This window comes from Typha angustifolia, chromosome 12, assembly GCF_048772165.1.
Source record: "Typha angustifolia cultivar Huaian chromosome 12, ASM4877216v1, whole genome shotgun sequence".
NCBI classification, from domain to species: domain Eukaryota; kingdom Viridiplantae; phylum Streptophyta; class Magnoliopsida; order Poales; family Typhaceae; genus Typha; species Typha angustifolia.
In genome coordinates, this window is record NC_133250.1 from 1,032,588 (window position 1) to 1,048,189 (window position 15,602).

Sequence of the window (15,602 nt, forward strand, 5' to 3'; positions counted from 1 at the left end):
TATATATATATATATATATATATACCTCATTAAATTAAAAAATTAGGTTAAATATATTTTACCCTCTCTTTCTTTTCGTATGCCCAAAATCACTTTACCTCTTTGTATTTTAAAAAGTCTCAAACCAATTTCTATACTTACGACTAAAGTGATATCATATATTTCTTGCCATTTCTAGTTTTTTAAAGACAAAAGTACTCTTCCCTCTTATATAAGGCTAGTCATACTCTTTTTACCCATTTTCTTTCTTCCTTTTGCTTTCTTTCACCCTAATGACCTCTTCCCAACCATTAATTTCGCCTTGTGATTTCGACTATCTGCAATTTTTGTGACAAATCCCAAAGATGATGCCGCCCAAACGAAAAAAAGAATTAGGCAAAACCCCATAGGTTAGCCTAACAAACCAACGGGGTATTTTGATCATGTGACCGCGCCCTGTTAAGTTAGACAGTAAATCTGACGATATCACCTTAGTCGTAAGTATAAAGACTGGTTTGAAACTTTTCAAAGTATAGTGGGGTAAAATAATTTTAGACTTAAGTAGAGGGGGTAGAATGTATTTAACTCTAAAAAATTATTGACCTCTAAATCAAAAAAAAATTCAGAAAGATACTTGGTAAAAAAATTCAAAAAGTATATATACGAAATTGTGATATTCAAAGAGTTGAATTATAATAAATTTGTTATTAACAAATTGTTTTACCATGAATTATTAATGGTAATTTATATGGGAATAACATTTTGCTCATAGCCACTGAGATCTTTATAAATCTTTTATTAACCATCCAGAAATTTGACATAAAAATGGTAAAAGAAAGATGAACCATTCCATTTATTATATAATGAGAATATCATAATCAATTGTCATTACAGAAACTAACCCAATGAACTATGAATGGAACCTTATCGACTGTCAGACCTGAAAATCCCAACAAACAACAAAAGGAAAAAGAAAAGAAAAGAAAAAGAGAGGAACTTCTTCTAGTACATCTCACAAAACTTTGCTTGAAAGTTGTAGACATGGTTGACATAAGCTCAAATTGATCGCGCGAAGTTTCTCTGTCATCGCAAGTTATATCAGTTTTCTGCAAGAGAAGCAGGATTAATTTTTCTTCTGCTAGTATAAAATGGTACCTTGATTTGTACTACAGAAAGATAAACAGATATGAGTCGATAAAAAAAAGTAATCGTCGTCAATAAGAATTACATTTCTGTCGAACAAGCACTAAATTTTGACACTACAGAGTATTTGATGCAGATGCAGGGAATTTTTCTTTAACTTAAGAGAGATTCATATATTGACAAATCTTAAAACTTTGAAGTTTGAATGCATAAGTAATTAACAAGTAGTTTCTATCCTCAGTACCTTATGTACACATCTCCTATACAGACAAACTTGGTACTTAGTCTATACCAATATTTCAATCTTGCCAAGCAACAACCTTTATAGTGGGATAAGATTATAAGGGAGTTCACAACGAATGGTAAAAAAAAGTTTACCAAATGAGTTGATAATAATTAGCAAAGTAATTGACGGAACCAAGCAACCAGGTGCAGTCAGTATCCATGCTATGGAATACAATGATAAGCTCCAGGTCAGAGGAATTAAATTTTATCAGGGAATACAATGATAAGCTCCAAGTGTTAGTGTTCATACAGGAAAGCTTCAAGCAAAACACTGACAGGCTAATCAATGTAAAAAGTATTTGCCGAAGTGGTGTGTAATAGAGTATACAATGATAACGCACCTGGATCATAATTCATCTTTTATGGACTCAGATGGAGTAGTTGTATCCTTATTCTTCTGAACAAAATCAATGATCGCCTCAGCTGTCTTAGTACCATCATAACTCAGAAGCTTTCCACTAGCTGAATTAAAGTACAGAGTTGGATAGCTCAGAAGATTGAAGTCCTTTGGGACATCATTTGCAGTAGCATCCTACAACCAAAAGATATCACTCAATGGAAATTGAAAAGAAATAAGTTTAAACATAGTGAACTTGGCTTAGATGAATATGATTATCTTTGTAAGAAAAAAGAAAAAGAAAAGCGTAACAGAACATTCCTTCTTACCAAAAAAAAGAGCAAAACTAAACAAGAACTAATAATTATTTGTGAGCTCAAATTTCAGCAGAACGAGTCGTTGTTATGCTAAAAAAAGGTCAGCACAAGAGAAGCTTACTATCTTTGCGACGATAACATCATCGTCATTTTTTAATGAGACAGCTACTTCCTCCAAGATTGGCTCTAGTTCCTCGCACTGTTCACACCAGGGTGCATAAAAATCAAGAAGAACTGCAGTGAAATAGTCATGTATGGCAAAATCAGTGGACAATGTAGTACGGACAGAACAAGAAGTATAAGCTTCAACACAATAAAAGCGATATAAAGAGATAAAAAGAAAATGGATATGAAGAAATAAACCTTCAATCAAAACACAACAGAAAAAAAAAAAGAATTTGCTCACTTGCACCAGAAGTGATATTTATAATGGGAAAAGATTGCAAATTTATTTGACATTGAGAATTGTGATGAAGAGTGAAGCATATTACAATAATAATTAGGAACGAGAATTTTGGAACCCAAAGATGAATAGCAACCTTCTATCCATCATTCTGATTGCAAACTGGTAGAACCAAGGTTACTCTGTTCCTTGGTTTCCTCATTAGCAAACTTAATCCACATAACAGAGGTTTCTCTTTTGCTAATTTTTTCTTTGGTTGTCACGAGCCCTGTTCTTATTGAGTTATATCTTGCATGACTAAAATCAATTACTATCATGATACTATCAGCACCAATAATTACCAGTAGCGGTCTGCCCACACAAGAAAGTAAAAAAGGAGAGTAGCAGAAATAATGATTTTGAATTTTGATTCAGAGAAAAGCAAATCCACTAACCAGAAGCCATTCAGTTATGAGCTTATAAGAACTAAATAAGTTACTTCCTAAGCATGTGGAAATGTACAACAAATTTTTGGCCACTTGCAATAATGAAAGCAGAAGGTCCAAATACATGAAAGAGGAAAAGATGCATATTTTTTAAAGTACAATGAGAAGAACCAACCATTTTTGCCAGAGTTAAAAACCACATCATGAAAGCTATCAGCAACGACAACCTTGACAGGCTCATTGTTGTCCTCCGGAATTGGCTCTGATTTCCTGAACGGTGTCAAGGTGCCATCCTAGATGCATATAACAAATTCGGAAAATTAGAAAATAATTGCCTAATAATCTTTCCAAGTAAATAAATTTGTCTCATTCGACAAGCAGTGAGCAAACTATTTAGAAGGAATGAGCATAATGTTAGCATAGATAACAAATTCTAGAAAAAGAACAAGCTATCCTAGATGGGGAATATAACATTTGTCCCTGGCAAATTCTGTAGTTCATACCTTGTACTCCTTCAGCCAAGATACAATTTCAATGGGCTCCAGGTTTACTTTAAGATACTTCTGGCCATCGTTCTCTTGTATGACGATGAGAGGCACTTGATCTTCTTTAAGTCCAAAAAACTGATAATTGAAGGATGTGAATATGAAATTTATTGGAGGACTATTTAGTAAGCTTGCAAAAACAGAAAAGACAGAAAACATAGGTTACAAATAAAAACCTGTAAAGCACCACGGCTTGCATCACGATCACCAATCAGGAAGCTTATGTTCTTCCCCTTATAGAGCTCAGCAGCTTCCTGGATCTTGGACTTAAATGTTTCAAATGTCTCATCGCCAAAATTCAAGAAAAGCATAGCCTGTACATCACCAATACCAGAAGAATAAGTAATCATGTTCCTTATGCAATAGAAAGGATAAAGAAAATGGCATTTGAGATTATAGCATTAGATTTCAGAAAAAAGAAAAAGAAAAGAAAGATGCATCAGAAGCTTTCTGTCAATCACTTTAAGTAGCATTATGTTCAATAATAGACTCAACTAGCACATAATAGCAGGTAAACCTATCATCTTGATTTCAGTTGCACTCCTACCAAGACATAGTATGACAGTTAATGCAGGTCACAAGTATGCTAATTTAAGCATCAAAGAAAGGAAAAGAATATAAACTATTACTCAGTAGAAAAGATCGAGGAAAGTCATAAATAATATTAAAATAACAGAAAAAGGAGTAGTTGGCCATATTGCAAAGAGTAAGAGGATTATAATGAATACTGAAATTATCTCTGTTTATGCATCAACCACTTAATAATATCTTCACTCACGATTTAAACTTTAAATAAAAACAAATTATTAAAAAGGTGCCAGGTTTATTATCTATGTCATCTCAGACAAGAGAGTTCTTACTTTCGTGGTAGTAGTAGTGAAGAATTTTATGAGATAAGGATGGTTGCTGGGATCGTTATCAAAAGTGACGACCATGGGCATTGTAGCAGCTTCAATAAAATTCTTTATTGCATCCACATCAAAATCCTACAAAAAGTTATTGAAACAAGTCTGTTAGTAAAAAAGAAAAAGAATAGCTTTTGTATAGCAACAGCAAAAAAATGTTATAGATGTTCAATTACACTAATTTTATTTGTCTATTATTATTTTCTTCTAAGAATTATAAAAATGCATATATATTAATTTGTGTATGCTCATTAACAAAATACATACAATAAAAACTTGAGAAGTCAAACTTACCTGTAAATCAACAAAGAGTTCATCAAATGGTTTAAATAGCCTAACTAGAGGCCCTTTCACTGTCAAGTCACCACGTGGAAGGAACTTAGCATCCAAAGTATGACCAAAGTCATAGTCTGTTCGCAATTTCTCAGCTACTGCCATGAAGTTCTCAAACTCATTACCACTATATTCAGGAAACACTCCAACCTACATTCATGTTTGGTAGTTTACGTCAATAAGGCTTGTCATAAGAGTGCAGGTCTGGATGGTTGGATTTGGAGGGTGTTTGATGATATAGAAAAGCCAGAGGAAGAATATATGAACTTACCACAAAGATAGTCTTCTCATTAATTAAGTTACCAGCATCCTCTTTTGATTTTATCTCAGTAGAAGCAGGACCAACTTGTTTCTTCAAATAGTTGACTATACCATCAGCTTCTCTAGGACCATTATACTCTTGGACGTCATTCCCTTGATTTCTTATGATCTTAATTGTTGGAAAGCCCTGAACCTCATACTTATTGGCGAGCTCTTTGTTTTTCTCTTCATTGGCATCAACCTTAGCAAGAACAATTGGTGGGTCCTGCTTACTTAGTACTGAAGCAGCCTTCTCATACTGCAACAGAAAACCGAGGAAAGCATCAGTAGCAAAATAATATTGTAGGCTTTAAGTTTAAGTTTCAAAGGACATAATAAACTTAAATTTCAAACATTGATGATTTCTGTTTAAGAAAGCATTACCTCAGGAGCAAGTTTCTTGCAATGACCACACCTATCAACAATAGAAAACGTAATAGCACAATCAGTAACACAAGTTATGGTTGCCTCTTAAAAAATTTAATGAGCTATGAAAATAAACACAACCAAAACTTAATAGAATAAAACTCAATAACATTTCAAATGCAAACAAAAAATTTGATAGAAATTAAAGTGACACAGTTTTACTTAATGACTTGGTGAAATGGTTGAAAAAGTCCCTCAAAGGAGAAGGGAACTTGCATGCGCAGTACAATGCGAAGACAAAAAGAAAGGCAATCAATATATAAATACGTATACACATACTGGTAAAATTTCAGGAATCAGAAACATATATCTACACGAAGTAACAAAAAAAAATGAGCTGCAAATAAAGTAAAAAATATATTGGAGATGGAGGAGGTCAGACCAAAGTCTAAACAATGTTCACCTGCAAATCTTTAAGTAACTACCTAATGATCTAGTGAATCATGCATCAGAACTTAACAAATATTATTCAACTACTGAATCTTTCAAGATAGAAGGCGAGCAGCAAATCAAGAACCTCCAACAAAACCATTGGATAAAGAAAAAGGATCTAGCCAGGCAAGCATTTTCATAGCTTAAAGTAGCTACTTAGTTATATTGTCAGATAGTCAACGGGATGCTCCTTAAAAAGGATCAAATACTCTAATCCAATGGATTGCCAACTGTTTATTAACCTTAAAAATATTGAAATAAATTACCGAAATTATTACTTCAACAAAAAAGACAAACAGCAATGAAGCATTTCACCAAGAAAAATAAGGAAAAGAAAAACTCAACCAACCAACATTAGCTCACTATATGCTGCATTACCCGTACACACCCCATAAATTACTTTCAACTAACCATCAAGTAAAAAAAAAATCTAAAACTTATTTATTGATAGAGACACCAATGTACATATACTAATCAACGAAGGGTAATTTTGCCTTTTTACCAATAAATGGTCAACGTTTACTTTAATAAAACTTATTTATTAAATCTTTTCTCAGTGTTTATAGTCAAGCCCTTAGCTTTGAAAGAGAAAGTAAGGGATTCGAGGGGCGTATATGTAAACGGAGGAGATTTAAATGGGTCTAAATGCAAGAAAAAGGGGAAAAAATATAAATAGCACCCTACATTTTAGATATATTAACAAATAAAGTCCTCTGTTTGTTAAAAATTACTAGCCACGCCCTATCTTCAATTTAATTTAATCGTCAGGTTTACTTTATTATCTAACCAAATTATGCCTCAAATGCAGCTTGAAGGCAATGAAAATATGATTTCAAAAAAAGAAGAAGATAAAATCAAACATCTAAAATACTAAAATTGAATTTAAATGTCAAATATCACAAGACCAATGAATTCAAAATTAGAACAACGAGATAAGGAAGAAAATATAAAATAATCAGTTGAAATTAGTCGAAGTATTATATTTTTTATTCCATTCTGTCGTATATTTTTCATAATCAAACTCAACTCAGGGCGTTTCTCGCTAATCTTTAGCAAATAAGAGGGGTTTATTATAAAAAATAATAAAAGGGGGCTTTATTTGTAGTCAAAAAATGTAGAATGTAGGGTGTTGTTTGTAAATTAAAAAATAAGAAGAAAAACGAACATAAGAATCGGCATTTCCTACCTCCAGATGACCAAATCAAGCAAAAATCCACTAAAAACCAGAGCTAGGGTTACATTACCACGGGGCGTAGAACTCGACGACGATGAACGAATGCTGCGCGACGACGTCGGAGAAATTGGAGACGTCAAGAGCGAGCACCGCCGATTCCTCCACGATCGCTTCGTCTCCATCTCCGCTCTCCTCCGCACGAGCAAATGCGAGGAAGGATACTAACCATAGTGATAGTAGTAGGAGGGAGATGGAGATCGAAACCCTAGATTTCGCCATGGGAGGGAGCGGAGAGTCGGATACTTGAGATGGAGACGAGCTCTGTAGTCTCTCTTCTCATCTCGTTTCTCTCTTTTTATGTGGACATCTTAGTTGACTCCAAACGAAGGGGCCCGCGCTAAAATACGCTGTGGGGGTGGTGGGTTGACTTCGGAAGTCATGCGACGTGCCAGATTAAGCAGAACAAGAGACTCCGAAAACAGCCAATAGTTAGTTGCCACATAAATAAAACTTTGCATCTAAGCCCTATATTTTGTTGAAATTTTGAAATGCAACCCTACATTTAAACACTGGTTGTGTAAATGCCATCAATAAGGGTGTTTTTTGTTTATTTCCCTCTCTTTTGAGTCCCTGCGGCAGTGCGGCGCCATCTCTGCCGGAAGATCCTCTGCAGTCCAGAGCGTAGAATTTTACTATAGCAGCGAATTTCCTCGACTAATTAAATGCCGCCACGTTTGGCTTTGCCAAAGTCAAAATTTTGCGAGTGGTATTAACAACGTGCGATCGTGTCAGAGCTACCAACTTTTCTCGACTAAAAAACGAGAGGAATTAAAAAAAAAGAAAATAAAAATGAGAGAGATAATATGATACACAAAATATAGGGATGATTCTGTGGGTGGCAAACAGTAATCCGACATACAACTTTGGGTGGAAGAAACGTGCTTCATAGTCAATACTTGCAAATTTCTCTTCTATTTGGTTGCATTTGGAAGACAGGATGGATTAAGTTCAACATCGATGGATCCTTTTTCGAGGAGGATTATCGAGGAGTATCCGGGAAGTGATGGGCCTCTATCAACGGTTATTATAGAATTTGACTCGGAATATCTTGTAAGAATGCTTCGAGGGGGGAAAGAACTGACATCCAAGAGACAAGGAGGCTCTGAAATAGTTTAAGGATGTTTCAAGAGGAGGATTATGACGATAGAGGTCATGTCCTCAAATCGGTAGCGAAACCAACTACTTAGGAATCCCAGATCTTTTGCGAGGTTATAGTGGCACATATAAGCATCTAGGAGGTGAAGGACTTCTACAACATATTGTTATAGAATTTAATTCGAAACAACTTGTAAGAATGCTTTGAGGGGGAAGAAGGGAGCCACAAAGACCAAGTCCTCAAATCAAGGCGGAACTAGTTGCTTAAGAGCCCCCACTCTTCTACCAAGTTATGGAGGCACATCTAGACATTCGGGGGGACAAATGTCATGTCCTCAAATCGGTGGTGGAACTGATTGCTGAGGAGTCTTTATTCTTTTGCAAAGTTATGGCAGCATATTTGGGCATCCAAGAGACAATGAGGCTCCACTAGCGGATTATCATAGAATCCGACTCTGAAATAGCTTAAGGATGTTTCAAGAGGAGGATTATGACGATAGAGGTCATGTCCTCAAATTGGTAGTGAAACCAACTACTCAAGAATACTAGATCTTTTGCGAGGTTATGGTGGCACATCTAAGAGGTGAAGGGCTTCTACCAATAGATTGTCATAGAATTTAATTCGAAACAACTTGTAAGAATGCTTTGTGGGGGAGAAGGGAGGCCACAAAGACCAAGTCCTCAAATCAAGGTGGAACTAGTTGCTTAAGAGCCCCCACTCTTCTACCAAGTTATGGAGGCACATCTAGGCATTCGGGAGACGAGAAGCCTCTACCAGCGGCATAATTTGTAAAGATACTTTAAGATGACTCATTTTATTGTCGCATTCAAGACATTGTATTTGATTATTTTTCTCTCTTTCCTATTTTTTAGAAGACCCTCAAAGATGTGAAATTTAACCATGGCAGTTATGCACTAATATCTACTGGCTACTCTTTTTAGTTTTATTTTTGCATAACTAAATGAAGTCCAATTACTCGTCGCTGGATTTCTATGACAGGACCGTATTCGGCATCGATTCCTAACTACTGCAGACTTCTTTCAACAAATCTACGTCTTTTGTGCAAGTTCGTCGTCGAGACCTTCACAGACTGGAAGTCGGCAGCGTGAATCATATGGAACTCTTGACGGCAACGACATCGTAGTCTTCTGGACCTTTCTTCTATGTCTCTCCTCTTATGCTGCTCTTTTTGCAATTAGAACCCTCTAGGGTTTAAATCTTCGTCTTCGATCGACAGGCGCTCCTCTGGCTCAACGAGGTACGAGAAGAAAGGAGCAAGAGAGCGATAGAGGATGGTGTTCGGGCAAGTAGTGATCGGGCCGCCGGGGTCAGGAAAGACCACTTACTGCAACGGAATGGCCGATTTCCTCAAGCTCATAGGGAGGTAATCGATTTCCCTTTTCCCTGGGATTTGATTGAAGCAGTTCTTGTTGTGTTCTAGTTTGATAAGGTTTTCATGTATTGGGAGTTCCTAGTTTTGTGTGTGTAAATTTCTGTTTGTATTGATGGATAACAGTGTTACTATGTGTACTTGCAAGGGATCAATTTTCGTGATGCTTATTATACTAGTTGAAGTTGCACGGCGTGCCATCTTTTCATTTGAAATGCATTGCAAAGTACTGTAGATTTGAATTATTCAGTTTCTAGTGAACTTGCAGGGTCATCTATAAACCCTAATCCTTGGTGGTGAGGTTTTTGTTGCCGTTCACTGTTTAATTGCTGTTCCTCGCAGGAAAGTAGCTGTTATCAATCTTGATCCTGCAAATGATGCATTGCCGTATCCTTTCCGCTTAAGGTAGTGTTGGAGTTAACATTTTGTTTGGGTTATATGGTTAATGTCTTGTACAACTTCTTTCCATAATGCGAGAATGGTTTCTTAACAAGACAACTAGATATGAATGTGCTCTGAATATCGAGGATCTCGTAAAACTTAATGATGTCATGGCTGAACATTCCCTTGGTCCTAATGGAGGTTGAACCAGCTGAACAACTTTTGACATTTCACAGTTCATTTATTAGTTGTTCTGTACATGCTATGTACTTTTTCATGAGGGTCTATATCGCGTGCTTCCCTTTTAACATTTTTCATATTGCATTTCATTTGCTTGCTAGGTCTTATTTATTGCATGGACTACTTGGAGAAAAATGTCGATTGGCTGCTGTCCAAATTGAAGCCTCTTATTGACGGTAAGTTAAAAGGACCGTTGGTGATTGAGTAGCAATGTAGGAAGGCATGTTTTGTAATAACACAAGTTTAGTGCTGCAACCTTTGCAGTTTGTTTGCATCCATTGTTTGATATGCATAAGTGCTGACACTGATAATACTTCAGTGTCAAGCATCATACTATAGAGTAAAATTTTCTATCGTTGGACACTACTTTTATTTAAGAAATTGCAACAACATCTACAAGCATGATGTAGATTGCTAGTGTATTGCCACATATGGTTGGACCTTTTTCTCATGATTTTATTCTTGCTGCAACACTCTATGCTAGAAACTGATTTGTACAGACACATGTTTGCAGTAACCATTTGTATTTCATTTATTACTGAATCTACCAAAGTGATTATTTTGTGACTGGTTTGGTTTTTTATCATGCTCTTTTATGTCTCTTGAATGGGCTTCTTAACTAGCATTCTGTTAATTGAGCCATTTTTTTCCTAGTTAGTACATTTAAGCTACTATTTGCTCAAGCACTTTAACTAGTTTGTCTAAGATTTTAACACTGCAGATCATTACCTACTATTTGATTTTCCCGGCCAAGTTGAACTTTTCTTCCTTCACTCAAATGCTAGAAATGTCATCAACAAACTCATCAAGAAGTTGAACCTGCGGGTATGCAAGTTTTAGGGTTACCTTTAAAGGATCTCAATAGCAAATACTATAGTACCTTTCACTCCCTTTCTCCATATTCTCCAGCTGACTGCTGTCCATCTCGTTGATGCCCATCTATGTTGTGATCCTGGGAAATATGTGAGTGCCTTGCTTCTTTCTCTGTCAACAATGTTACATTTGGAACTCCCTCATATCAATGTTCTGTCTAAGATTGACCTCATCGAGAGCTATGGAAAACTAGGTATTATCTATCTCTTGTAGTTTTGAGGTGAATATGTGGTCGTAATTTATGGTCTATAGTTTTTTAACTTTAAACTGGAGTACTTAGGTTGATACTTTTCTTTGGCAGCTTTCAACCTTGACTTCTACACTGATGTTGAAGATCTATCTTATTTACAACGCCATCTTGATCAGGATCCTCGTTCAGCTAAGTACAGGTGCATTTTTCTCTACACTTCCTGCAAGTTTTTTTGTTTAAGTGATTTCTGTCAGCAATTTAGGCATGTTGGCTTGATATTGTTTGTTGTTAGCTTATTCTGTCAAGTTGCTGTTTAACTCTTTGGTTCCTTATTAAAATATGCCTGCGGATGACAACATATAATCTCCAACATGTCTATATGATTAGAATCTGGTTATACCTCGCGGGATTAAATTCATTGATAAAAGACCAGAAGCAACTTAATTTTAAGTTATCCATCATTGTCGTAATCCTCTTAAGATAGAATATCTTTGTAATAATATATTTGAGATTATAGTGCGAAACTGTAACAGTAGTGTCAATTTCCATTTCCACTTGGCTTGTTTATGAAAAATGGTTTTTAGTCTTCTAGAGTTTAGGACAAACCATTGGAAAATCTAAATCAGAGAGAGCGATAACATTTATCTTTAAGGTATGGGCCAATCAAACAAGCTAATATAGGAGGCATAGTGTTGTAGCAGTGATGTTTAGTCCCGAAGAGAAACAATCTTCTGACAAAGTGATATTTCACGACTTGTAAGATTCTGTTGGAATTTTTCTGTTATACCTGATTGACTTAGCTATGAAATTGCCGATGATGTTAGACACTAGCTAGGGAGGGTAGTTCATTTATAGACTGAGTTTGCAATTAAAGTTTGGAGTACCTGTTTTATGATTCTTTGGCTTACTAAAACTTTGTATTAATGTTTGGTGATTCACTATTTTTGGAGTAGCATACAACATATACTGGTAGTTTCTTTTACCTAAAAGATTGAAGTGAAGCATCTTTTATGAAGATGGTTTAGGTACATCTGTATATATGAAGATACTTATAGCTTGATCCAAGAATTCCTTCTGCTTGAATTCCAATTGTTGCTATAATTGCTCACAAAATGATAATTTTTTCATGTAAACTTAGTATCAATATGTTGATCCTTAGCTAAACTGACCACAGTAAACTCACTAAGGAGCTCTGCGATGTTATTGAAGATTTTGGCCTGGTCAACTTCTCAACTTTAGACATTCAGGTCTGTATGCCTATTCTTTTTATATACAATTTTACATTTGGTAAGTAAATGCAGTTACAGGTTGGACATAAATGATCTGTTTCCAGGACAAAGAAAGCGTTGGAAATCTTGTGAAGTTGATAGATAAAAGCAATGGATATATATTTTCTAGCGTAGAAGGCAGTGTCGTTGAATTTAGCAAAATTGCAGCAGCACCTCTTGACTGGGACTACTATAGATATCCTTTTTTTAATGGTTCATCCTCCTTACTCCTATCATTATCTGTACATTGCTGTGGTGATGACCAACAAATATATTGTTTCTGGGGAAGTGCTATTCAAGGTCCATAGTAGTTCCTACCAAAAAAAGATAAATCAGAATGCACACCTTTCAGTTAAATTCTATATAAAGATTCAAGACCCTCTGATGGTATGATATATAAAGTAGGAATCATCCTGATGTTAAACTTAGAAATTTAAAAGTTGTTGAAATATGTTGCACCAATACATTGATTTCTTCAAGAAGTTAGGTCATGGCTATGTTAAAGAAAGGAGAAATTACATTTCATACCTTAAATTTCCACAAATTTATAGGTCCAAATCTTACATTTTTCAGTGTATTTTTTGTGCCCATGTTTGAGATTTTATTTCCATTAATCAAATTGTTGGAAATGTATGCAAAATAAAATATCCCATTAGAGTTGAACTTTATTTTTGGAAAACCATCTTGTATCCTTTTAGAGGAAGATCCTTCCAGAAAGATAGGTAGGATATATTCGGAAGATCTGATATAATATTCTTTCGTTGATACCTTTGTGATGGTCAAGGTTAAGTTCGAGTGTTTTCATAGAATAGAGTCCAAACATGAGGTTCAAAATGTAAATCCTGAAAAGGTAGGATGTAAATTGTGAAAAGTTGTGAAATGTAACTTCCCTGAAAAAGGCAACAATCTAACTTTTCAAATGCTCTTAAATCTTAATATTCACCAAATCATGAAAATGACCCAGGTAATGCCATTGTTAGCTTTTGTACATGTTGCCTTTTGACACATGCTAGCTTTTGATACATGTAACGATTGCAAGATCTAAACTGTACCTGAAAGCTGCAACAGTTCATCTATCTTATACTTGAAGAGCTGATGTAATGTGTCTGATTATATGCTAGTCTTTTGCAGATATGTAAATTAAAAGGGCATTCTATTATGTGAAAAGGACTCTAATATAAGTTGTTTAGTGTCCAAGCAAAGCACTTCTATTTTTCTGAATGATGTGTTCACTGCATGACTGATCCGAGGGGATTACTCTTGGGTGGATACAAAGAATTGTAAAGTTACCTAATTTTAGGGGAAAACTGAAAGACTGTGAGGTGCCTTTTAGTTGTTATCATAAAATTTCTAAACTATCTCTGCTGGTCATTTTCTTTCTGCAGTTCAGGTATGTGCTATGTAAACTATAAAGCAACTCTGTCTAACTGGTATAGATGAGTCATGACTGTTAGTTTACATTGCATGGTCTACTGATGGTTATGTAATAAAATGCTGTCTCCTTATGTTCTTCCAATTTCCAAGTGCTTCACCTTGACAGGCAGTTACAACAGCAGCGGTGCAGGAAAAATATATGAAGGATGATGAACATTTTCAAGGCTAATTAAGAGGGTATGCTTTGACACCAGATACCCTTTCAACTTGCTCAAAGTTGTGAAGGTAAAATTTTTGTTGGCTTGATAGGACTTTTTTTCCTTCAATATATTGTTTCAGTTGGCAATAAACAAATAAATTTTTTTTGGTCAAACAGCTGCTGTAGACATCTGGCCTTAGTAAAGATAATTGACTAATTGTTCTTGGTCTTCCTTGTACTTTTGCTTTTGGATCTGATTCTTTGAGTTGAAGTTTCTAAAGTTCAAGAGATTTAAACCCCTTTTTAGATTGACAATAAAGATATTGTACATTGGATGGTTTGGCTTTGCAAATATAATACGTGTGAACCCATATTTCGATGCCATACTGCCACTTCTTAAATAGTAAATTGTAGACAAGATTTCTGGGTAAAATTTAAGTTTGCATGCAACAAATTTATAACGATAGTACTAAAATTTGGCTGTTTGTTTCCATTTGCTCTGGGAACAAGGATAAGCTTTGAACAATGGCATATGGACCCTGTTGCGTTCACATGTGTAACAATGAGCTCAACATGAGCACTTCTATGCCATACTGCCATGAATGCTTTGTAAACTTCTTTAGCTTTACCCAATGAGCTCAAGGCAGGAATTCCTCACCAGAGAAGATCAGGGAAAATGGGTTCCTTAGATATTTGTACATTGATTTTATGAGTTCTACGTATACATCGTGGCCGCAGGAGTTTCTCTCTCATTTTTTGTTATTCCTTCTTTGGTATTTGCAATCTTTCTTAATAGTGTTGTACGGCAAATTAACAAATTTGATATGTAAGAAGAGTTGACAATGTATGCTGTCATTGTTCTTTTTTCTGGTTTCCTGTTTCCTTACTACATATCCTTGAATATTGAGAGAACTTCCATCAATTCAGTTCTTATAGTCTACTTACCTATATGCACTAGCATATGGAGTTGTCTACTGCATATGTGGTTTCATTCGTGACGACTAAACGATCAGCAATGTTTTTAGAAGTTTCATTGCCGTAGCTTCATTGCTGTAGCTTCAATAGTCTGTATTGCATTTTAGGAGATGTTTATGTATATGTCAACTCAACAATAGGTGATACTGTGTTGTTGTGTAACTTCCCTTTCTAACCTGTTTTCTCTTCAGTTTTCTCCAGGCTGCTGTCGTATTGTGCATGGCTGCTGCTCTTTCTCTCGGACCAATCGCGGTGGTCTCGGAAACAGTTGGTCTATCTTCTTCCTGTAATTATCTTAGGCTTTCACTTGTAATAGAGCAAAACGTTTTATCTGAAACTTGTAATACTTTTCCTTGTGCATTTCTCTTTTCATTTATCTTGTTTACCTCCTTCTATGTGGCTAACATTTACTCGGTAAAGCTTTGAGAATTGTCCAGCCAGCAAAACGTTTGGCTAACACATCAAAATTTTGATCTCCAATGTCAATATATATGAACCATAATTGGCATCAATGCCTCGGATATGAGACCAGAACAAGATTTTTTTTTTTTT

At 35.5% G+C, this 15,602-nt stretch overlaps 2 protein-coding genes across 3 annotated transcripts; one reads left to right on the forward strand and one right to left on the reverse strand.

Annotated features, from left to right (window-relative positions):
* Positions 1 to 808: 808 nt before the first annotated feature.
* On the reverse strand, positions 809 to 7,359 carry LOC140772108 (protein disulfide-isomerase-like). Its single transcript, XM_073114009.1, has 11 exons — positions 7,075 to 7,359; positions 5,357 to 5,387; positions 4,944 to 5,231; positions 4,634 to 4,822; positions 4,295 to 4,420; positions 3,611 to 3,748; positions 3,393 to 3,512; positions 3,065 to 3,182; positions 2,183 to 2,295; positions 1,749 to 1,939; positions 809 to 1,085 (listed from the first exon to the last, which is right to left on the reverse strand). The coding sequence occupies exons 1-10, from the start codon at positions 7,281 to 7,283 to the stop codon at positions 1,754 to 1,756; spliced, it is 1,518 nt and encodes a 505-aa protein (XP_072970110.1). The 5' UTR covers positions 7,284 to 7,359; the 3' UTR covers positions 809 to 1,085; positions 1,749 to 1,753.
* A 1,996-nt stretch (positions 7,360 to 9,355) lies between these two features.
* Positions 9,356 to 15,562, forward strand: LOC140772670 (GPN-loop GTPase QQT1). 2 transcript variants are annotated; one of them, XM_073114845.1, is made up of 11 exons: positions 9,356 to 9,544; positions 9,893 to 9,937; positions 10,053 to 10,132; positions 10,273 to 10,347; positions 10,893 to 10,996; positions 11,081 to 11,237; positions 11,346 to 11,433; positions 12,409 to 12,481; positions 12,568 to 12,698; positions 14,051 to 14,161; positions 15,242 to 15,562. In XM_073114845.1, the coding sequence occupies exons 1-10, from the start codon at positions 9,453 to 9,455 to the stop codon at positions 14,103 to 14,105; spliced, it is 900 nt and encodes a 299-aa protein (XP_072970946.1). In that variant the 5' UTR covers positions 9,356 to 9,452; the 3' UTR covers positions 14,106 to 14,161; positions 15,242 to 15,562. The 2 variants fall into 2 exon arrangements, with proteins under 2 accessions (XP_072970946.1, XP_072970947.1); XM_073114846.1 differs by having other exon boundaries at positions 15,252 to 15,562.
* Positions 15,563 to 15,602: the final 40 nt, after the last annotated feature.